Raw genomic sequence first — 23,329 nt, 5'->3', positions numbered from 1 at the left:
AAGGGGCTGCACAGAGAGGGGTCTCCCAGAGGTCTTGGCACTGATCCCAGGCAGGGGCACCCAGAACCTGAGTCGCCCTCCCACTCCCCACATGTACCGTGTTTGCTTGGCTTCTGATTTCATGAGCCTGGGGTCAGAGCCAGACCCTCTCCTCCAGGGAAGCCTGCCCCACTGGGCCCGGGCGCTGTGGCATCTGCTTGGCCTGCTCCCCAAGCAGGTGGCTGAGAGCCTGCAACGGACTACACCTCCTGCTGAGGTCCTCGTGTGCCCACAGGGTGGAGGACTGTGCCTTGTACCTGCCCCCAGGCTCCCACCTGGCCTGGGAGCCAACCTCTGACCCCGCCCCCCCACACCTGATGCAGGGAGGGAGGGGCCTCGGGCATCGTCGGGCGTCGTCAGCGAGCCTGGGCTGACCACTCCCAGGGCCCCTCTGGAGTGGGGACACCGGCAGCCTCCATGGGCATTACCCTCCATCTGCAATGTTTGAACTCTTTTCCACGGAAAAGACTCATGCCTTGCCCATGGAATTAAAAACAAATGAAAAGAAATGAATACAAATGGAAAAGTAAGTGAACCTAGGAGTACTGTTTCCCCAAAAGTGGTTGACTTATCACCTGCTACTGAGAAAATTGACAAAAATACCAGGTCACAGACCAGCAGAGCTGGCAGTTTCTCGACTGCTTCCTGGAGCCCTGGGTTCCTAGGAAATGCCCCAGAGCCTACGCAAAGGGGGCGGGGCTGCAGTGTCGGTAGGGGGTGCAGGGGTGGGGAAGGGGCAGGGCTGGTTGGGGGTGCAGGGCTGGTGGGGGTTCAGGGCTGGTTTGGGGGTGCAGGGCTGGAAGAGGTGCAGGGCTGATTTGGGGGTGCAGGGCTGGAAGAGGGGCAGGGCAGGTTTGGGGATGCAGGGATGATTTGGGGGTGCAGGCAAGTTTAGGGGTGCAGGGCTGATTTGGGGGTGCAGGGCTGATTTCGGAGTGCAGGGCTGATTTCGGGGTGCAGGGCAGGTTGGCCTGACCCAGAGCCCTCCCAGCCACATCAAGGCAGCTCTGCCTTCCTCTCTTTATAAATAGAAGTTCCATCAGGTAAACTTTCTTTTGAAGTTGAGGCCTGTGGACAGACAGCGTCAGGAGCACCATCTGGGGCAGCGGCCTGCGGTGCCCGTGGCTGCCTGTCCCAGATACAGGTAGGTGCAGAGACCCCAGGCCTGGCCCAGCCGGTGGACTCGAGTGGACGCCAGGTGTGTCCTGAGCCCTGGGTGAAGGTGAGACCTGCCCAACGTCTGGACGCATCCTGGCAGCCAGCGATGCCGTGACCTCAGGCCCTCATCCTGAAACGTCCCCCCTGGCGAGACCCTGGCACTGTCTCTTGGGGGGCAGAGGAGGCACCTAGCCCTGCCCTGACTCTCCCCCTCCCCCACCCGCCCACCTCCTCCCTGGAGGCTGCACCCAGCGAGCAGCCTGGGGCGGCGAAACTGCTGGAACCGTGCATCTCTGGAGTGGCACTTCTCTGCCTGCCTGGCGAGCCTGCGCCCCTGCATCCGAGCCTGTGGGAGATGAGAGGAGCCCACACACCCGCTCAGCCTCCGGGCGTCTCTGCGGGAGACAGAGAGGAGCTGCTGCGGGCAGTGGGGGTGTTGCAGCTAATTAAGCCCGAGGTGCAGTGCAGGGACCTTAATTAGCCGCATCCCGTTCCATCAGGCGAAGTTTGACTGGGGTCGGGAGGGCGGTGGAGGCAGCTAGTGCAGCCGGCTGCTCTTCCCGGGACAGCCCTTTCAGGGCACTGCCCGTCTGACCCAGCTCAGGGACCCTCCTCCTTCCGTCATCCCCTCCCCTTCCCTTCAGGTAAGCAGCCCGAGAACCTGGACTCCGGGAGGAAGTGCCCTTTAAATGTCCTCTGGTTCTAAGACAAGACTCTGGATTTGCCCAGTCCTTGGGGACTCCGGCTTCCTCCAGTGTGGCTGCCACAAGGGGGCCAGTGCTGGCCTGGTGGAGATGTCCCCACCGGGGGCTGAAAAGATCAGCCTGAAGTTGGGAGCTCTGTGTCCACGCTCTGCCCTGAGCCAGGGTCTCGACCCTCAGCCCTGAGGTCTTCCCGGCCAAGCCTCTCTGCCGTGTCCCTCGGCCCAGCCCAGTGGTCCAGCCTCTGGCTGGGGTCAGTTGCTACCGTGGCCTCCCCGGCCGTCCCTGGCTCCCCTGGGGCTGCTGGGGGTGGTTTGGGGACCATGACGCCAGGCTCCCATCTTGGGCTCCTTCACTGTCACAACTGAGCGCTGGGCACTGTTCCTCCCACTTCATGGATGAGAAACTGAGGCTCACGAGGTGAAGGAGGCTGCGCATCCCACCTGGGGGTGGCCGAGCCCAGTGCCCTTGCTGCATCGATTGCCCTTTGCCAGGTGGGGACTCAGTTTCCCCTGGGGTGAAGCTGAGGGCCGGGCCAGGCACCACAGAGGGAGGCAGCAGGAGGTCCTCGTGGGGGACTGGGGCACGCCGGTGGGAGCAGGCAGGTGGCCGGGTGCCCCAAACAGGCTCTTCCTGGTGTGCTCGACCAGGCCCCGGTGGGCCGTCCCTGGGGGCCAGAGGGCAGCCCACGGGCCCAGGGCCCAAGGCTCAGTGACGGGGCCGGGACTGCCGGGACTGCGCCTCTCCCGCCGTGCCGTGAGGCGCTTCGGAAGTTGAGTCTGAGCCCTGACCGCTTGCAGTCCAGACCAGGGCGAAGCTGGTGTCCACCGCAAAACCTCAAACCTCGGAGCCACTGGATGAGGGAGAAGACTGGCTCCCGCCCAGCCGGGGCTTCCTCCTGGGCTGGCTGACCTCCTCGAGCAGGTTTTCAACCGCAGAGGTCGGTCCCAGAGGTCGGTCCCACGCGCCTCTTACGCCTGCGCAGCCAGGGCGGGGCTCCTCCACCCCCGTGCGAGCCAGGGGCTCGGAAGCTGGTCCCCAAAATGTGCACTTGGAACCACATCACAGTCCTGGTGGCTAAGGGGCCTCTTGTCCCCGCCCTGCCCTCGCGTGAGCTCTTCCTGCAGCCGTGCACGAGGTGCCGTCCCGGTGCTGCCCGGCACTCGCCGTGGGGGAGAATGGCCGGACCGCCCTCTCCGAGGGGCGTGGGGGCCTGTGTGGGGCCCTGGGCTTCCATTCAAGACCTGAATGGGGGGCAGCCAGGCGCGCCGGGGCACAGGCAGACGTGGGGACAGGTGTGCAGGGAAGAGCTCGGCGTCATTGCCGTCCCCTTGGGCCAAGGACGGAGTCAGGTCATTATTCCAGTTGTCCCCTCCCCCGGATGTCACCCTGCACCTACGCTCTGCGGCACCCGAGTGGTGGATCTGCTTAGCTTTTGTTTCCTGTGCGGCTGGCAACACGCCCAGGAGATGTTTGCTGGGTTTAATGGGATTGGGGACAGGACAGTGGTCCCGAGGTGGACGTCTCGGGCTCTGTCCCAGGTGGCAGCCTGCTCTGAGGTCCCCACAGACCTGTTGTGAGGCTGGGGGCTTGGCCTGGGTCTCCTCACCTCAAACACGGGTGTCCAGCCACAGGGTCTCTGCGACCTCTGGCAGCCCCCGTGGTCTGTAATTCTGTTTTTGCAGAACTCAAAGCCGTCCTTCCCCAAGATGCTGCCCACTCACCTGCCCTGCTGGCTGCCCTGGCCCAGGAATGGTCTTCCCTGGCCCCCGCCCCACCCCAAGGTCATGCCTGGGTCCCTCCGTCACAGCCCCTCACCCAGAGGTGAGACCAGGCACCTGGGGCGCTCGTAAGGCTGCCAGTTCCCGGCTGCCCCTCCCCACGAGGCCCAGCCCCCTCCTCAGGTAGAGCCTGCCCCCCCCCAGCACAGGGCACGGGGGAGTCGGGGCCCTGGTGCTTGGGCACCTGCTGTCCAGGGCTCGGCTTGGTGCCGGCAGCTGAATAAGGAGCACCGCCCTCCCCTCCGCCCCCCCGCCCTGAGCCCCTCGGTAGTGGAAATGGCTGTCCCCAGGGGGCCTGGCCAACGGGAAGGGACACCCGCCAGCCCACTGCCAAATCTGTGTTTCCAATGCCAGGAAAACACACTCAAGCTCTGCAAACGGCCGTCAGGGTAATTATCCCCACCAGGCCTGGGACGGGGTCCAGGACCTCCCTGGGAACAGGACAGGGACATGTCAACCGCTTCCAGACCGTGAACTGGAAGAAAGGTGCTGGCGCCGGGGCAGCCCCGGCACAGAGGGAGGGGAGGCCGCCCCCCATCTGCTGGAAGGAGGAGAAAGATCGGGGCGAGAGGTGCAGGAAGCCAGCGAGTGGAGCCCACAGGGGACCGTGGGGGGCTCAGTGCCGGTCACTGGGGAGGCCAGAGCCACCGTCCAGGCCTGTGCGTCCCCGAGCCCCACCCTGCCCAGGTAGCCATGGCCACTGGCGGGGCTCCCCGCCCCCCCCATTTGAAACGGCAGCACTTCTGGCTGGATTGGAGGCGTGACGAGCTATTTGGGGACACGTCGTTGTCAATGAGGAAGCCGGGCTGGGTCTCAGATCTGTCTGAGCAGCCACAGTCCCAGGACAGCCTGGGAGGATGAGGCTCTCCTCCGGGTGGGGACAGCATGGGCTCCAGACTGCCTGGTGTTGGGCCCCCGGGGGGCACGGGAGGCGGGGCGTCGAGAAGCTGTGATGTGGGAGGGGAGACCCCACACTCGGGGTCAGGTGAGACCGGGTCCCTCTCGCAGGCCAGGTGACCTTGGCTTTGTCATCAGGGTGTGTGCGCACAGAGGGTGCAACAGAGTAACAATGTCACCCCAGATGCTTGTGGCAACCCATCAGATCCGGCAAGTGTTAGAACATGCTGGAAGCTGAGAAGCGCCCCATGCTGCAGGTGAACCCCCAAAGCTATGCCGAGGCTGGGCTCAGAGACCCGAAGGCAGGGGACCTGAGCCTGCCCCTCCCGCCGGCACCGCAAGAGGGCTGCTGAAACTCGCTGGCCAAGGACAGGGGCGTGTCCACCTGCTCCCCCCAAAGGAGCCTTCACCCAATCCTGGCTCTGGGCTCCCTGCGGGGAGGCTGTGTCCTGCGTCCCCCTCCCACCGGGGCAGACCCAGCTGGGCCTCACTGTGGCCCCCAGCTGGGGCTGAGCCTCGGGGACACAGGCAGCAGGCACACGCGTGAGGGGCTGGCCCACACGTGGGAAGAGACCAGCAGGGTGGCGGGGGCAGGAAGGGAGAGGGTGGTCTGAGCATGGTCTGGCCGTGAGGGCCGGGAAGGCGGGGCTGAGGAGGGGACGGGCAGACAGGTGGTCTGTGCGGGGGGCGCTGAGCAGGTAGAGCTGAGCCCTGCAAGGCCAGGGTGTGCCGCCTCCCAGCCAGGGCATGTCCCACAGAGTCTGGTGGTCAGCACCAGGCTGCCCGGGAGCACAGGCCTGGCGGGGGCAGTGGACGGGCAGCCTCACGCTTGGCCAAGGTGTCCAAGCAAGGGTGGTTCACACACCCTGTGCACACACACATCCTGGGCACACACACCTTGGGCACACACACCCTGTGCACACACACACCCTGGGTACACACACCTTGGGCACACACACCCTGTGCACACACACCCCTACACACACATACTTGTGCTCACACACCCTCTGTGCACACACATGCTCCAGACACACACACCTTCTGTGTATATATGCCACAGGCACACACACCCCTCTGCACACATACACACCTCAGGCAGCACACACACTCTTGAGCACACCCAGACCCCAGGTGTGCACACACACCCCATGCACACACACCCAGGCACACACACCCTCTGTGCAGACACATGCCACACACAGAGGAGTTGACCTGTGCTTCATGCCACCCTGTACAGGCCTCTGGCCCTGCGGCCACGCACTGGTTCTGTGGCAAGGCCTGGCCTGCCCAGGGCTCCTGTCCTGCCTGCTGCTAGGCCTCAGCCAGCTCAGGCCCCACGGAGACCCTCCCCATGGTGGCAGGGCCAGGTGGCCATCCCTCGTCCCCCCGCTGTGCTGGTGAGGAGGCTGAGCTGAGAGGGGTGGGGGACCTGCCCAGAGTCCCGTGGCTCACAAACGCCCCAGAGAGTGGGGCCCTGACATGCCCAGGGAGGCACATGCCTGGGTGGAGGCCACTGGGGAGAGGCCCAGCTCTGCCCAGGGTCTGCGGGGACCAGGCCCTCTCTGTGCTGCCCAAGCCAGCAGGGGCACAGACGCTGCCCAGGCCCCCGAGGCAGTTGCCCACTTTCTGAAGACCAAATCCAGGAGGGGCCCCTCCCTCCCGTGGAGGACCCTGGGCCTGGGAAGCTTCGTGGGGAGCAGCCAAGCCCTGGTCTGGGCGGGACGGGCCTGTGAGTGCCCAGCCCCTCCTGCAGGGTGTCTGGCAGCCATCCGGTGACCTCTGCCCATGCCCTGCGCTGGAGGGGGCCGGGAGGACACACTCTGCCTGGGGGAGAAGGACACCCACAAACTAGCAGCGTGAGCCCCTTGTGGGTCAAGAGCCCCAGAGCACATAGCCACCTTGCACCCGGCGCTCCCAGAAGAGAAGTCCCCAGGGGGCCTGGAGAGCACCAGAGTGTGGGGGTCTCAGGAGACGAGATGAGCCCCCAGAACTGGGGGCTCGGGCATCACGTGCATCAGACTCTCACCTGGAGCTTTGGGCCACGCCCGGCATGGTGCTTCCACTGGCCCCGAGGGGCCCGGCCTCGGGGTCTCACGGCACCAGCAAAGCTCCACCCAGAACTAAAAAAAGGGGATCTCCTCTACTTGGGGCAGGTGTGGGCACGAGGGAGGACGCGGTGACTCGGAGGTGAGGAGGAGGGAGGGGACGTCCCTGTAGGACTTGGTGCTCTCCTTGGAGGTCACCACATGCACGACTGGGTCTGCACGTCCCTGGCTCAGCCTCTGCAGCTCTGCCGCCCGCAGCCCCTCCCCTGCCCTGCCCCCCACGGGGATGCTGTGCCCGTCCCTCCGCGGAGCTGCATCGATCCTCGCTGGACACAGAGGTGGCTTCTGAAGTGCTCGGGCTGGAAACCACTAGCCAGAGCAGTCAGCCAGGACAAAGGGCTGTTCTGTGCCAATGGCCTGTCAGGACGGAGCCGAGACTCTCGCCCTCTCCTGCCGCCTGCCGCAGGGCGGCTGCTGGAGGGTTGGGCTGAGTGCGCGGGATTCAGAAATGGATCAAGAAAGGGCTCACCCTGTTGGCCAGTGGGGTGGGGAGAGGCATGGGGTGGGGAGAGGCATTAAGCAGGGTTATGGGGCAGGGGCTGGGGGCTGGGTTTCCCGGGGCCTCTATTGGGTGGGACAGAGGGTGCCGCAGAGCAGGGCAGAGATGGCCTGGCTGACGGTGAAGGAGGAGGAGGAGGAGGAGGAGGAGAAGCCTTGTGGGGCGGTGGTGGTGCCGGCAGACTGCGCCCCTCAGCCCATCATGGGCCCCCATCCTTGGGCACCATCCAACGCCCCCCATGCTCCCACCTTTACTGGAATCCTTGTTTATGCTGACAGTCGGTTACCATGGAAATGTCCTTGGGACAGGTGGAACCGAGAGGGCAGAGGCAAGGACCGGTCCCTGCAGAGATGACTGTCACTCTGGCTAGCACAATGTGGGGCTGGCAGTGACATCGGCTGGGGTGGGGACGGGCAGGTGTCTGCCAGGACCCCACCCTGGATCTGGCCCCCAGGCACCCTTGGGGGACGCAGGCCGGGAGAGTCTGGCCCCAGCGCTGGTCCCCTGGGGCTGGGCGTTGAGAGTTTTCATTTCCTTTCAAACAGCAATTCCGGGAGCAGCAGAGGGAGGGGTCTGGGTCTGGGGTAAGAATCTAATTCAGCAGTTGGCGGCGGCTGGCTCCCATTCCAGAGCTTTCCAGGGGCGCAGGTGGGGCGAGAGGGGCCGAGCACATTAATGAGTTAGGCCCGATTAATCTTGCCGCATTAGCAAATCTGCCGGGGACGCCAGCGGGGCGGGACAGACGTGTGTGAGCGTGCGCACGTGGCCAGAGCCCCGAGCACTGCGCTGACCCCAGCCTGGCCTCTGGCTCCAGGAGACACGGCCTGGTGGCCTTGGCTGGGCTCTCGGGGCCAGTTCACCTGTGGGAACGCCCCAGCGGGCGCCACCACCTGAGTTGCCTGAGCCGGCTGAGGGCTGGGCACCAAGCCTCTGTTGTGGCCAGAAAAAGCAAAGAAGGAATGGAAAAGACAGAGCTGGCCCAGCCCCGCGCTCCAGGCTCACAGCCTGGTTCCCCGCGTAGACTCGCGGCAAGTTCCCACACGGCCCCACAGCCAGGACGCCAGGACTGAGCCTGGCCAAGGGTGTGGCCCCTGCCTGACCCTCCACGTTCGCCCAGGGCCAAGTGGCTCTAAATCCGGTTCTCAGCCTGTGGTCTGGGGCTTCCTGCATCAGAGCTGCCTGGCGACGTTTGTTCGGAATCACAAGTGTGGGGCTCACCCCAGGCTGAACGTCTCAGGGTGGCGCTCTGGAATCTGGACTTCAGCAAACTCCCCAGCTGATGCCCTGTGCGTGGTTGGGAGAGGACGTCCCTGGTCCCCGGGGCTCTGCGTTCCTGGGTGTCCTCCTCCCTCCACCCTAACCCCAGTGAAACCCTCTGCCTCAATCTTTTTTTTTTTTTTTTTGAGGCAGTCTCACTCTGTCGCCCCTGGTAGAGTGCTGTGGCGTCATCGTAGCTCACTGCAGCCTCCAACTCCTGGGCTCAAGTGATCCTCCCACCTTGGCCTCCCAGAGTGCTGGGATTACAGGTGAGCCACCAAACCTGACCCATTCTGCCTCAACTTTAACCCCAGGGTTGAAACCGTGAGCCTACACGCGAAGGCAGGAGGGCACACCCCCTCCCAAAGGAGTCTCTGGCTTGCGTGGGATCCCGGGACGTGGCATCCCCTCAGTGTTCAACTTTCGGGGTGGATGTTGCTGTGTCAGCCAGTGACACCTGTTCATGCCTCACCCCGCCCTCCCCCGCACCCCCCTCTCCCGCCGCCCCGGGTTGCCAGAGCCATGAGCCCTGCTTCTCGGGCTGCTGAGACCATTGGAAAAGAGACTTCTGGAAGGGGCTGCAGGGTGGGCAGCCTCTGTTATTAATAAAATAGTGGGGAAGTGTTGCTCTGTGACAGTGTAAGGCGGGGCTTCTCACTGAGACGGCACACACAACAAAGGCTTCAGCTGCGGGAGTCCCAGCCCCGCCACCGTCCCCATCTCCTTCCTGAGTAGGGAGAGACAGTCTGGGAGGGGCGCCAACCAGCAGGCACATAGACCTCTCCGGCCCCTTCTGCCCTGCCCCCCATGTCGGGACCCCCATGTCCGTTTAGGGGGCTCTGTCCTGGCTATAGAACCTCGGGCGCCAGGCGCAGCGCAGGGATGGCCGTGGGTCTGACACTTCTGCAAAGCGCCATCCTCTCCGAGCCCAGGAGAGCTTCCGCCACCCGCCACCCGAAGCCCTCCTCGGAGCACCTGCCCACCTGAGGGCGGGGGTGGAGCCCTCCCTGGGGACGTGCAGGACCGTCTCCACCTCAGGGGTGCAAATTCCTCAAGACAGTCCCAGGGCCGCAGGTCTGTTCTCTAAGCACCTGGACCTGAGAGCCTCTGTTGCTGCCCCACCCACATGGAGCTGGGATGGGGGCGCCCACCTCCCTCCCGCCACCCCCCTCCCCCGCAGCCACTGGCCGCAGGCCCCAGGGGGAGGGGGCCGGACCCCGAGACAGAGGGAGGCTGCCCAGGGGGAGCGCCCTTTTCCTCCCCAGAAGGGCAGCCAGGGCCTGGGCCCCCCACTGGGTGCTTCCCGGACAGCGACAGAGAGGCCCCTCTCCTGAACGACTGGCGACCAGAGACTTGTGATTTCCGAACTGCAAACGCTACCGCGGGGTGGGGGGTGGAGTTAGCCAGCTCCATGGGGGCGCCCCCTCCACCAGGGCTGGGGACGGGACGGGGTCAGACCGCCAGGATCCTCCGGACGCAGGCAGCGATCACGGGGTCCCCAGCGCCGGCTCCGCACGTACCGAGCTGGGGAGGACAAGGAAACTTTACCCCGCGCGGGGCCAAGCACGGCCTCCTCCTCCCCCTCCTCCGCTCCCTCCACTCCGTCCTCCTCCCTCCCCTCCCCCTCCTCCCCGCCGGCTGGAGGCGGGCAGGGCCGGGCGGGGCCGCGCCACCGAGCCCACAGCCCCGCGCTCCGGCCCCGCCGCGTCGCGCCCGGGCGGAGCTGCAGCCGGGCGTGCGGACGAAGCGGCCCGCGAGGCGGGGGCATGAAGTTGGGCGCGCGCGGGCCTCGGAGCGAGGGCGCGGCGGAGACGAGGGCCGCCCGCATCTAGAGCCCGCGAGGTGCGTGCGCCATGGAGCTCGGGGGCCCCGGGGCGCCGCCGCCGCTGCCGCCGCTGCTGCTGCTTCTGGGGGCCGGCCTCCTGCCTGGTAAGTTTCGGGGCGCTGGGAGGCCCCCTGTCGCCCCCGTCCCGGTCCCGGCAGCCCCGGGCGCTCCGAGCCAGAGCGGGGAGCGGCTCCTGACTGCGGTCCCGGCCTCGGGTGTGCGCAACGGGGCGGCCGCGGAGGCTCCCCCATCCCAGGGACGCACAGGCTGCCTTCGGAGAGGGCTGAGCCTGGCGAGGAAGGAGTTAACCCGCCGCTAATGGGGGAGAGGGGGCTTGGCGGCCGAGGGGGAGTTCCAGCTGCTATTTCAGGAGCTGGACCCAGAAACCCAACTTGGGCAGAGGTGGGGCCCATTTCGCCCTTTCCCCATCGCCACATCTCCTTGAAGACCCCCTTGCCTGCGTCCAGCTTAGATCAGAGGGGTGGCCCCTGCCCTGGGAGGCCCCCACCCCGCCTTTTCTGCTCCCCCAGGCTCAGAAGGGAAAGTTCCAGCTCTGTCCCTCATCTGAGCCATCACCCAGAGCCCCCACCTCCGTCAGGGTCTGTGAGGGGGAATTTAACCCCTTGGCCTCCCCAGGGCGGAAGGGGCTGCACCACACTGGCCAAAGGGCCCAGGACAGCAAGGTCGGGTGGGGCTCTGGGCTGGCAGTCGGGGTCCCGGGGGTCTGGGACTGACCCTCCCCAAGGTCCTGTTCCTGGGGTCTCCCTTCATGCTCCCCAACCACCCTGGGTGGTGCAGCCCCAGGGGAGGCAGGGAGGTCGCCAGACCCTGTGGGGAGGTGCTGACGGGGCACAGATGCTCTGCAGGCAGCGAGTGGAGGGCGCACTCTTTCTGTCCCTGAACATGGAGCCGGTGGCTCTGAGGGTGCTGGGCCCGGGGTCAGGCTCTGCCTTACACCCCCTCAGGCATCAGAGGATGGCATCACAGGGTCATCGGCCGCAGGACACAGGCACTCTCAGTGGCCCCTTGGTGGCTGGACCCTCATTCCCCCCCTCCATGGGCCTGCCGGGGCCCCCGCACCCTCTGCCCTGTGCTGGAGGTGCAGCCCTTCCCATGGAGGTCACTGGCCGATGTGCCCACAGCAGTGCCGGTCGGATCAGTGGCCCGGTTTCCTGGTGAGGCACAGGGGGCTAGGAGGGCCTGCCCTGGCCAGAGGTGCCTGAAAAGCCTTCCCGGAGGCAGTTCCGTTTGCACCCCGGGGTAGAGGGGAAACTGAGGCCAGGATGGGGCAGAGAAGGCCATGGGGTGGGGGTGCCAGGTCCTGGGGTAGAGTGGGAGGCAGTGAGGTGGCTGCGTGTGGCTGGCATGAGGCCGGGGGCAGCCTGGGTGGCAGCCGTCCCGCTCGCGCCCGAGCGCTTGCCCGCCTCTCCCGCAGTGGGCAGCCATGTCGAGACCCGTGCGCACGCGGAGGAACGGCTCCTGAAGAGGCTCTTCTCCGGCTACAACAAGTGGTCGCGGCCGGTGGCCAACATCTCGGACGTGGTCCTCGTCCGCTTCGGCCTGTCCATTGCACAGCTCATCGATGTGGTAGGTGGGGCCTCAGCCGTCCCCCGGGGACTGAGGTCACCAGAAGGGAGCTCGGTGTCTGGGAAGGAGCCCGAATGCCGGCAGCTGGGAATGGGCACTGCCAGCTCCGGCCCCCCTGAGCCCCGGCAAAGGATAATCAATCTGTGTCCCAGCCCGGCCCTGCCCTCCCCCCGAAATAAAAAACTCACAAGTGGCCGGATTCTCGGCAGTGAGTCAGGAACCTTCAGAAGCCAAGAACAGAAGACGCCTCCGAGGGCGGAGGGCGGAGGGCAGAGGGCAGAGGGCGGTGCCGTGGCTGGTGAGCAGCAGGGTGTGGGGCTTTTGTGTGGCAGCTGGGCAGGGCAGCTCCAAGTGCCCTGGACGCACCCCTGAGCTCGGCCGTCCCGGAGGCCTCTCGTCTCCTGATCTGGGGTTCGGGGTCTGGGCGAGTCTGGGACAGGTGCTGTGTGCCTGAAGTGTTTACCTGCCTGGGAACGGGCCTGGGAAGCTGCTGGGAGGAATTGGGGGTCCAGCCAGAGGCCCCTGCAGCGTGGGCCAGTGTTTGAGGAGCCCCGGGTGGGGGTAGGAATGGGGAGACAACTCAAGGCTCAGAGAACCAAGCTTCGGGAAGCTGGGCCTGTGCACAGTGGCGATGATTGGCTGCCTACCCAGAGCCCGAACCAGCCCCACCGAAATCGAATCCCGCCCTCCCCGCGGACAAAGCACTGGCTGTGTCTTTGGAGGGGCCCGGGTGAGGGGCAGTGGGGACAGTTCTGTTTCCTGGCCAGCCTCAGTCACTCCAGTTAGGGTGGGACCATCCTTTGGGGTCCCCCCCGCCGTGGTTCACAGCCTGGGGGGTCCTGCTCTCAGAGTGTGGGCTCCAGCCTGGCTGGGAGGGAGGGGGAGGCGTGGCCTCTGGGGGCCGGGGCTGGAAGGGCTGGATTCGTCCACACCGGGCCCAGCCAGCTCAGCCCCTGCTGTCCAGTCCCAGCTCCCTGGTCCAGGGAGGAGCCCAGATCTGGGGAGGGGATTTGTCCTCTGCAGGGGCTGCAGACAGCCCCCGAGGCCCAGCCCACACCCTGCCAGGACCTCGGCCTTGGTTCTGCCGGCAGGAGAGGAGCTGTGGTCCCTGGTTCTGCTGGTGGGGGAGGAGCTGTGGTCCCTGGTTCTGCCGGCAGGGGAGGAGCTGTGGTCCCGGAGTGCCTCTCTGTGGGAGCACTGCATCCTGCATCTGGGCTGGGTGGCCCTGGCCGCCCTGTGTTCTCGCCTAGGAAGTGGGCGGGAGCTGCTTCCCTGTCCCCGGCTGAGTGGGCCACATCCAGGGGCTTTGGCAGGTGGGGGCTGTGCGTGGAGACTTGGTCAGCCCACCCTACCTAGAGCCGCCACCCGGCCCGCCACCCTCAGGTGTCCTGGAACTGGCCCTGGAGTGACTCCTGTAGTGTCCCTGGCTGGGGCCCAGCCACAAGACAACGCAAGACGTTCAGGCCTCATCAACCCTGCTGAGGTTTGCAAACACGGTGTGGAGTGGTGGCTGGCAGAGGCGGCCGCTGGCGGCTGTTCAAGGCTCTGGGTCTGCTACGCTGATGCCCGCGGCCTCTGTGAGCTCACCGGGGCTCGCTCCGCTGCCCCCGCACTGCTGCGGTTCCCCTGTTCGCCCGGAGCACCCAGTGCCAAGATCCGTGAGGGCCCTGCGGTAGCTCCCAGCCCTGCTCTCTGCCCTGAAGGTGGCTGAAGACACATGTGAACACGTACATGCGTGTGTTGACGGCTCGGAGGTGCTGGCCCACGCACGGCCACGCCTGTGGGGGAAACGGCATGTGTCCCACTCTGCTGGTCCCACCAGCGGCTGGAATCTGGCTGCCCCCCACTTGGTGCCTGGCCCAGCTGCACCCGCTCTGCGAGCTTGTGTGCTCGCGGCAGAGGTGACGGCTGTCACCGGGGTGTCTGTCCAGGAGGGGCTCCTGTGCTGCGGGTGAGTTCACGCCCCGGCATGGCTGCCACGGAGCCGTAGGAACCCCCTGGGTTTCCCGACCCGCCGGGGCTGGGTCCTCCTGAAACGTCCCAACATGCTTCTGTGGAGACATGTCCCATGGGACTGAGGTCTCACAGGGACAAGGTAGTGAGGAAGCACAGGGCCAGGCAGCCGGCTATGTGCTCTGCTCCGAGTCCCACCTACGCCCAGGCAGCTGGTGACCTGCCTGGGTGGCTCCGCTGTGGCAGGACCTAGGGTGGGGCCTGTTCCCTGGGGAGCCAGCGGGGGCGGAGCCGAGCGCTGGGCCTGGGGACAGGAGTCCAGCTCTCACCCATCCCATGTGAGCCTCCAAGACACTTGTCCCACAACTGTCATCTATTTGGCTTGAGTAGCTTTTCTGAGGGAGCCTTTGTCCCTGGTTTGGGCTGAAGAGAAAATTGGGTCATGAGTGGGGGGAAGCCACCCTGCCAGGACGCTGCCCCCACCGTCCCAGACCCCCGCTTGCAGCAGGGGGACAGCCCCGCCCCTTGTACAATGCAGGCACCTGCTCCCCAGGCTGGGCGGGGAGGTCCCTGCCGCTGGGTCCCTGGGGACAGGGTGTGGCTGTCGCTTCCTCCCCCCGAGGACCCTGGGACCCTGCGCCCTGCACGGAGCCCCATCAGGAACTTGAGGGCCGATCCTTCTCCAGCCCAGCTCATGGGGTGTTAACAGGGTGGGGGTGGGGTGGGAAGGGATGCCCAGGGTGGGCGGAGCAGCCGGACAGTGAGCAGCTGGGGTCTCCCGGTCCCACCTGCCCTGGTCACAAGGCTCACGGCCTGCCAGGAGGGGGGCAATGTGGCCAGGGGCCTCCCTGGCCAGCAGGGGGGGTTGCAGGAGGGAGCAGGTGCGGATCACCTGGGGGCCAGGTGTGCAGAGGGGCTGGGCGGCTGGGAGGGAGGCGGCAGGAGGGTGGAAGCCCTCAAGGTGGTCCGGGAGGGAGGTCCTAGGAGCAGCCTGGAGCTCCCCGTCCCCCACCTCACCATCCTTGCAGGCAGCTGAACCTGCCCAGCTTCCTTCTGGAGGGGCTTGGGGGCTCTTGTCCCCATGTCCCCGGGTCCTCTCAGGGCCTGCCCCTCCGGGCTTGGTTGCCTCCAGGGACGAGGCTCTCACTGCCTCCTGCACCCAGCCCAATCTCACGCTGGCGGCTGGGGACAAGGAGAGTGAGGGAGGGGACACGTCCTGTCCCGGGGTCACACCTTCTGTTCTCCTCTGTGCCTAGGACGAGAAGAACCAGATGATGACCACGAACGTGTGGGTGAAGCAGGTGAGTGGGGGGTGCTGCCCTGCCCTGCCCTCCCCTCGCCTCTCAGCCTCCCCCTCCCTCACGGAAGCCCCCCCGCAGGAGTGGCACGATTACAAGCTGCGCTGGGACCCCGCTGACTACGAGAACGTCACCTCCATCCGCATCCCCTCGGAGCTCATCTGGCGGCCGGACATCGTGCTCTACAACAAGTGAGTCTGGTGGGCGGCGCGGCCGCCGGAGCGGAAGGAGCAGGGACAGAGGAGGCCTCGGGGTGTCTGGGGAGGGAGGGCCAAGGGTGTTCTGGGCCTGAGGTCCAGAGCCTCAGGGGGTGCTCTCCCTGCCTGGACGGGCCTCGGGCGCATGTGGCTCTCCCTGCCTGGACGGGCCTCGGGCGCATGTGGCTCTCCCTGCCTGGACGGGCCTCGGGCGCATGTGGCTCTCCCTGCCTGGACGGGCCTCGGGCGCATGTGGCTCTCCCTGCCTGGACGGGCCTCGGGCGCATGTGGCTCTCCCTGCCTGGACGGGCCTCGGGCGCATGTGGCTCTCCCTGCCTGGACGGGCCTCGGGCGCATGTGGCTCTCCCTGCCTGGACGGGCCTCGGGCGCATGTGGCTCTCCCTGCCTGGACGGGCCTCGGGTGCATGTGGCTCTCCCGGCAATGACTGGCCCTTCGGGCTGGAGTGGTTTTCACAATTGGCCCCATCAAGGGGGCCCACATGCCCACATTCCCCCCGCATGCGGCCATCCGGCTCTGGGGAACAGTGTGGCTGCAGGGTGCTCTGGGGGGCATGAGGAAGCCCCCGGGATGGCTGCCCCCAGGTCAGCACGGCCAGTCCCTTGCTCCAGGACAGACGTCGCACCAGGCCGGCCGCTCGGCCGCTCCCGGGCACACAAAGCCTCGGCTCAGCCAGGCCCATCTCGGCTCCTGGGGAGCTTGGCTGGAGCGCGGTTTCTGTGCCCTGAAGCCAGAGTGGCCTGTCCAGGGATTGGCCAGCGTCCTCCACCTTGCCCTCCCGGGGACGACCCTTGCCAGCGTCCCTGGCCAGTCCCAAGGCCGGGACAGCCAGCTCTTGGTGCTGAATCCACCCGGGCAGGAGTCCCCGGCAGGCGGGGCCGGGCTGCAGCTCCTCGGTGCTCACAAAGGGAACGAAGGGACGCCCCTCCTCCCCGGCCGCCAGCTGCCCACGGCCCCCCCAGGCCCCAGGGCGTCCTCCTGACCTACAAATGCTCCTGCTTGATGAGGAACGACGGGGCTCCTCTTGCAGCCTAATTGATTGTAGTAATGGCGGCGGGAAGAGCCTCGGCCTGAGAAGGGGGGTCCGGAGTGGCTCTCCAGGGTGCATCAGGAGGGCGGCCAGTGGTCTTCCTGCGAGACCGTCTCCTGGTCCCCTGTAAGCCGCCGAGTCTCAATCGGAGGCCCTGGAAGTCTTCCCAGCAGCCCAGACTGCCCCCACCTCCGGGACCTAGCACTGAACCCCCCAGGAGGCCTTTTTGACCCGTGAGAACGTGTGTGTTTCAGGGAGAACTGCAAACTCTCGGGGTGGGTGGGGTGGGCCGCTGAGATGCTCTGGGAGCCGGCCCACAGCCCCCCAAACCACAGCGCAGGACAGCAGGGGCTGCCGCCACCCGGGCCCCCGACCCCTGCCTGCAGGGCCTGTGGGAGGTGGTGGGGTGGACCCGGCTTCTCTGCAGGCCTGGGGGTGGCACCGAGGCCCCTGGACAGGACTGGGGGCTGGGTGGGGGCTGGGAGGACCCTGGAGCAGCAGCTGGTGCTGGTGTCCGGTCACAGCCACCCGGGAGGCTCCTGTGCCCCACCGGGTCCTGGCCACACCGTGTGGGCACCACCAGCCCATTTGTGGAAGTGGAAGTTCCCAGAGCCAGGACGGGGAGGAGGCTGGACCCAGCTCTGCCGCCCCCAGACCTTCTCCTTCCTCAGGAGGCATTCAGGGTGGGCATGAGAAGCCGCATTGCTTAGAAGCGCGTCTGTGCCAACGCAGGGTCCGGACAGCGAGCCCAGGGGTGGAGTCCCACGGCAGCCCTCGGCCTCCTGGAGGCTCCCCGGAGGGCGTCTGGGCCAGGTGTGGGGCGGGGAGGGTGGAGGCGGCGCGCTGGGGTGAAGCTTGCGCTGGGAGGAGACTGACCGTCCCGACTCGTCCGCGTGGGCGAAGGGCCCTGGTGCGGGTCCCTCCTTGGGGCTGCAGGGCGTGTGCTGCCCTGGGAGCAAAGCCCCGGAACATTCCCCCTTCCTGGGGTGGGAGTCGGCCGAGGGCCAAGCCGAGAGCCTTGCCGGGAGCAGCCTGGGCCTCGCCAGCCTGGTCGGAGCCTCAGGCGTCCTCTGCTGAGTGTTTGCTGAACGGAGAGCTCACCCCTGGCACGGGAGAACTTGTGCCTCCGAGGGAAAAGGCTTTGATTTGGGGAAGGGGGGCTGGCGGTCCTCATTCCACACGACTGAGACAGGCGTGGCCGAGCAGTGAGGCGTGGGCCCAGGACCAGTCAACCGGGAGGGGCAGCGGCCAGGCTGGGCACCATCCTTGCCCCTGTGGCCCGGCGTCCTCATCCTCTGTGTGTGGCATGGTGGCCTCTAAGCCTGTGGGGTACATGGTGGAAGTCAGGGTGAGGGGTCCCCATGGCAGCCGCGGAGCTGCTTGGAGGCGCAGGTGCCTGGGGACACCATGGGCCGTGAGGAAGAGCCAGGGGGCTGGCCGGGGTCCCGGCCCCACCCACAGGTGCCGGCAGTCACCCCATAGGGATGTCCCGCCTGCCGTGTGTCAGGCGTGGCATGGGCCTCTTCCGTGTCCTCTGACCCACTTGCCGTCCCCAGCTCAGGGGGAATAGACCAAGCCACACAGGTGAGTGTTGACCTGGGGCCAGTGCCCAGGCCCACGTGTCCCTGTGCTCGGCCCCGAGACCAGCGGTGTCCCCAGGCAAGGCCACTGGCCTTTCTGTGCTCGCCCATGACACGGGGGCACGGTCGGGGGGTGTGTCTAACACCCTCCCTTCTGCCTCTCCCTGCCCAGCGCGGACGGGGACTTCGCGGTCACCCACCTGACCAAGGCCCACCTGTTCCACGACGGGCGGGTGCAGTGGACGCCACCGGCCATCTACAAGAGCTCCTGCAGCATCGACGTCACCTTCTTCCCCTTCGACCAGCAGAACTGCACCATGAAGTTCGGCTCCTGGACCTACGACAAGGCCAAGATCGACCTGGTGAACATGCACAGCCGCGTGGACCAGCTGGACTTCTGGGAGAGCGGCGAGTGGGTCATCGTGGACGCGGTGGGCACCTACAACACCAGGAAGTACGAGTGCTGTGCCGAGGTCTACCCCGACATCACCTACGCCTTCGTCATCCGGCGGCTGCCGCTCTTCTACACGGTGAACCTCATCATCCCCTGCCTGCTCATCTCCTGCCTCACCGTGCTGGTCTTCTACCTGCCGTCCGACTGCGGCGAGAAGGTCACGCTGTGCATCTCCGTGCTGCTGTCGCTCACCGTCTTCCTGCTGCTCATCACCGAGATCATCCCGTCCACCTCGCTGGTCATCCCGCTCATCGGCGAGTACCTGCTCTTCACCATGATCTTCGTCACCCTGTCCATCGTCATCACCGTCTTCGTGCTCAACGTGCACCACCGCTCGCCGCGCACCCACACCATGCCCACCTGGGTGCGCAGGGTCTTCCTGGACATCGTGCCCCGCCTGCTGCTCATGAAGCGGCCGTCTGCGGTCAAGGACAACTGCCGGCGGCTCATCGAGTCCATGCACAAGATGGCCAACGCCCCGCGCCCCTGGCCCGGGCCCGAGGGGGAGCCCCCCGTCCTGGGCGGCACCCACAGCCAGGGCCCGCCGCCCTCCCCGACCTGCCGTGCCCCACCGGACGCGCCCGCCGGCCCCGAGCCTGCCTGCGAGTCGCCCTCCGACCCCCTCCCCACTCTGCAGCCCACCGAGGCCGAGAAGGCCGGCCCCCGCCCCTGCCCACCCCGCGGCGCCCAGGCCCCAGGGCTCGCCAAAGCCAGGTCCCTCAGTGTCCAGCACGTGTCCAGCCGCGGCGAAGCCGTGGAGGGCAGTGGCCGCTGCCGGTCTCGGAGCATCCAGTACTGCGTCCCCCGAGACGACGCTGCCTTCCAGGCCGAGGCCCAAGTGGCCAGCCCCCCGGCCTCCCGCAGGGCTCACTCAGCCGAGCTCCCGCCCCCAGACCAGCCCTCTCCGTGCAAGTGCACGTGCAAGAAGGAGCCACCCACAGCGTCCCCAGATGCCACGCTCAAAGCCCGCGGCGTCAGAGCACCACCCCTGCCCCTGTCCCTGTCACCGGCGCTGACGCGGGCGGTCGAGGGCGTCCAGTACATCGCAGACCACCTGAAGGCGGAAGACACAGACTTCTCGGTGAGTCCCTGCTCCCTGCTCCGGGAGGGGCCGGCCCACAGGAGCGAGTGGGTCTCTGTTGCTGAGTAACCCAGGAGCCGGGGCCCCGCCCTCGGGCTGCTGGGGTTTGGGGTGCGCAGCTCCGCCCCCGCAGCCTCTTCCCGAGCGTGCAGTCCCTGGGCTGAGTGGGGGCAGGTGGCCCACAGTGGCCAGAGGGGCGTGGATGGCGGTGCCTCCCCTCCGAGTGCCAGGACACGGTGAGCCTCAGGGGCTGGTAGTGGGACGGTCCCCAGTGCCGTCTTTCCAGCATGCCTCAGGAACAGTGGTGTCCCTCTTCTCTGTCCTACCCGTCACACAGAGGGGGTCACTCAGGCTCTTGGGGTCGTACCCCCGGGTCAGCCAGGCCCTTGAGGGTCCAGGAGGGCTGGGTGGGCATTTGGGGCTCCACCTGTGAGGGGTGGTCCAGGTCGCTGGGCTGTTGTAGCCACCTGACCTCAGGCCTCTGTGGTCACCAGTCCTGGCCGTCTGCCTCCCCTTGGCTGGTGCCTGTCACTGTCCCACCTGACCCTCATCTCCTCCCTGGCTTCTGTGTCCCCGAGGACCGACCCTCTCTGAAGGGGCCAGAGCCCCCGCCGTCTGACACCCTGGAGAGGGCTCCTGCTCACACCCCGAGAAGGGAGAAAGGGGCTCGCCCCTCATAGCATCCCACTGCATCCCAGGAAGCTGCGAAGCCATTCTGCAGGTTTCTGGAACGTTCAGGGTCTCGGAGACCAGCCTGGGAGAAGCTCTGGGATGCGCTTTGCCGCAGCCCTCGCCCCCGAGGAGGCTGTGAGAGGGGCTGAGGCTGGCGGATGCTTGTACAAGTTCAATCAAAATTGTAACAAAACCCGGCCGCGGCCCGTGTCCGTCAGCACAGCCGTCCTGGGGCCGCCTTTATCTGCCTGGCGGGTTCCAGGTCACGAGGCCGGCCGCGGGGACAGCAGGGAGGCTTTGGTCCGTGCCATGTTTCATCTCTGTCGGCGGAACTGGCGCGCAGAGCGGGGAATCAAAGGCAAACTGGAGAATGAGGCCCAGGGCGGCTGCACTGCCTTCCTGGGCGAGAGTCCCAGCTGGGACGTTCCATTTATAAGTAGCCAGGTTTCCCCTAAACAAACAGGCCATTTGGGTTCAAAACCACCAGGACACCTGTGATGACTTTAAAGAATCCCGGCAGATGCCCCCAACGCGGGAAAGCGAAGCTCTTCCCCTGGCGCCAGCCTGCGGGGCCCTCCGGTCCCTCAGCGGCCTGAGCCTTGGCCGGCCGCGTCCTCGTCCGGTCACTCCCACGTCCACGGGCTTCAGACCCCGGACGCCCCCCGCGGCCCGTCCTGAAGGCAGCGCTGATGGAGCCTGGGGTGCGGTCGAGGTCCTTGGGGACAACTGCCGGCACATCCACGCAGGACAGCCGGGGAGCAGGGACAGGGTGGCACCCCGGGGGCTGCGGGGGCAGGAGGCACTTCCCGCCTCGCCGGGCCTTCTGGGAGCCTCCGCCCGCAGGGGTCACGGGGGCAGCGCCCCAAGTCAGGCCCAGGTGGGGGCAGGAGGGGGACCTGGAGCTGTGCTGGGATCCGCCGTCCCAGCCCGTATGTGACCGTGGGCCTGCCCCGAGCCACTCCGTGTCCCTGTGCGTAAACAGACTGTCCCGGTGCGGGTCAGCGTGTGACCGCGGGTGGCGGGTGTGCTCGGAGGGCGTCCTGCCCCCGGGGCCTCGCCTGCTGTGGGCCGGGCGTGGGGCTTCTCCACGGCAGCCGGGCCCCACGCCCGGCACTGCTGGCTCCGCGGGGCTGCGCCTGCCGGGCCCCCTGCAGAGCCGAGTGGACGTGTGGGGGCAGATTCCACGGGGAGGTGCCTGCGCCCTGGGACCTCCCGGGGACACTCACCTCCCAGGGTGGGGGACACTCATGGAATCCTGGCTCCTTTGGTGGCCTGGCGGCTGCTTGGGCCACCGTGGGAGCTCTGCCCAGTCTGAATTCTAGAATTCTCCACACAGGTGCCTTAGATGGCGCTGCGGGCCGGCCTTGGCACCTCCCCCGCACCCCCCCCTCGCCACGCCCTGTGGTGCTGATGTTGCCCCACCCCCTTGCGGCTACTCTGCCAGGTGGGCGTCATCAGCTGCACAGGTGTCTCCTGCCCCTCCGCGTGCCACCTGGGCACAGGTGTGCTGGGGGGCCGCACTCACAGTCAGGGTCGAGAGGGCGAGAGGACGGGCAGCGAGAACCTGCCCCCGCAGCACCAGGTTCCAGAAAGTTCTCTGGCTGCTCGGGAGGCGGAGGGCGTGCAGGGCGTGACCCGTGTCTGCTTGCAGGTGAAGGAGGACTGGAAGTACGTGGCCATGGTGATCGACCGCATCTTCCTGTGGATGTTTGTCATCGTCTGCCTGCTGGGGACCGTGGGCCTCTTCCTGCCGCCCTGGCTGGCCGGCATGATCTAGGCGAGCCAGAACCCTGCGCCGGCGCCCGTAGGACCCGGCAGCGTCCACAGTGGCCGGCCCGGGGCTGCGCCGGCTCCTCCCTGGACTCTGAGGGGCTGCGTGTGCCCCCATCTTCCGAGTCTGCTGTAAGGCGGCCCCGGGAAGGGACGTGGCCTCCTGCGGAGACGCAGCGTGGGCGCTGGCGCCGGTGGGGCTGTGGCCCGTGGACATTGTTTCTGCCCACAGGGCAGTGTCACAGGCCGCGTCCCACCCAGGTTCTCCGGAGCCCGTGACACGCTGACCTCCCGGCCTGCAGATGGGCCGCTGTCCCCGGCTCTCGGCAGGTGACTGACCCAGCAGGGCCCGGCCGTCCCAGGACCCAGAGACCTCCGGCCCTTTCCACCCCAAATGCCCCTCCCCTGGCTGGGGCCTGGCCCCCAGTCCGCACCTGGCCGGCCAGTTCCTCCCACCCTCGGGCTGCCCTCTGACCCCATCAAGTTGAGTCAGTGACCCCCACCTCATGCCAGGAGTTTCTGTTTGGGGGTAAGTTAGTGAGGACCTAAGTTTCATGCCCGAGGGGCCCTGAAAAAGGGGGCTGTGTGGACCTGGCCCCCTGGGAGGAGGATCGGGTGGCAGGTGCCGCACGGCGGAGGGGACGCTGGCGTCATAGGGGGGCTGTGACAGGCGGCAAGTGCCAAGTGCTTCGTGGGGCCCAGAGGCCCACCAGGCCCCGTGGGCACTCGTATTCTGTGGTTTCGCAGGGCCATGGGGACCCCGGACAGTGCCAGGCCCTGACTCTGGGCTCCCCTCGGGGCTCCCCTGGTACCCTGTGGGTTTCTGCCCCTGCGCACAGCCCAGGAGAACCTCTCTGGGGCTCCAGATAGACTCGAGGAAGGACTTCCTGCCCGGTCACCGTGGGGAGGCCTGGAGAGAGCTTCCCTGGAGACGCTGGGACCCTCGGGCCAGGAAGCCCCCAGGAACACTGTGGGGGGGAACAGCTCATCCTCCCGGGGCCAGCAGAGCCGCAGGCAGTGGAGGAGGGCAGGGGTGTTGGGGCGTGGCCCTGGGGACAGAGTGCCTGACGCCCCCCATGTCCCACGGGGTGGGCACGTGATTCCAAGAATCCAGAGGAAGCTTCCTACTCCCGCCTCTCCCCATACCCCGTCCAGCCCGGATCCCGGCGCTGGGGCCGCCTCTGCTGGGTAGCGCCTGGGCTCGAGGTGCTCGGGGGAGTCAATGAATAACTACGTGACCTCGGAGCAGGACGCACCGCGAGTGCCCACTGGATGCTGCCACCGTGGGGTCCCTTCGCCGGTCCGCAGGGCCCAGGCCGTGCGGTGAGGAGACGCTCGCAGCTGCTGCTCACCCGTCCTGGGGCGCCTGAGAAAGGGACCCGAGTGGAGCCTCTGGTGCCCAGGAAGACGGACGGGATTTCAGAGA

General features: G+C 67.0%; 1 protein-coding gene across 1 annotated transcript; it reads left to right on the top strand.

The window, feature by feature from the left end:
• The first annotated feature begins 10,290 nt into the window (after positions 1 to 10,290).
• CHRNA4 (cholinergic receptor nicotinic alpha 4 subunit) lies at positions 10,291 to 21,910 on the top strand. Its single transcript, XM_069496039.1, has 6 exons — positions 10,291 to 10,366; positions 11,698 to 11,849; positions 15,059 to 15,103; positions 15,182 to 15,291; positions 18,099 to 19,461; positions 21,785 to 21,910. Exons 1-6 carry the CDS (start codon positions 10,291 to 10,293, stop codon positions 21,908 to 21,910), a joined length of 1,872 nt encoding a protein of 623 aa, XP_069352140.1.
• The last annotated feature ends 1,419 nt before the right edge of the window (positions 21,911 to 23,329 follow it).

Source organism: Eulemur rufifrons, chromosome 20 (assembly GCF_041146395.1).
Source record: "Eulemur rufifrons isolate Redbay chromosome 20, OSU_ERuf_1, whole genome shotgun sequence".
In the NCBI taxonomy this organism is placed as follows: Eukaryota; Metazoa; Chordata; class Mammalia; order Primates; family Lemuridae; genus Eulemur; species Eulemur rufifrons.
This window is presented reverse-complemented; position numbering and strand designations above follow the sequence as displayed.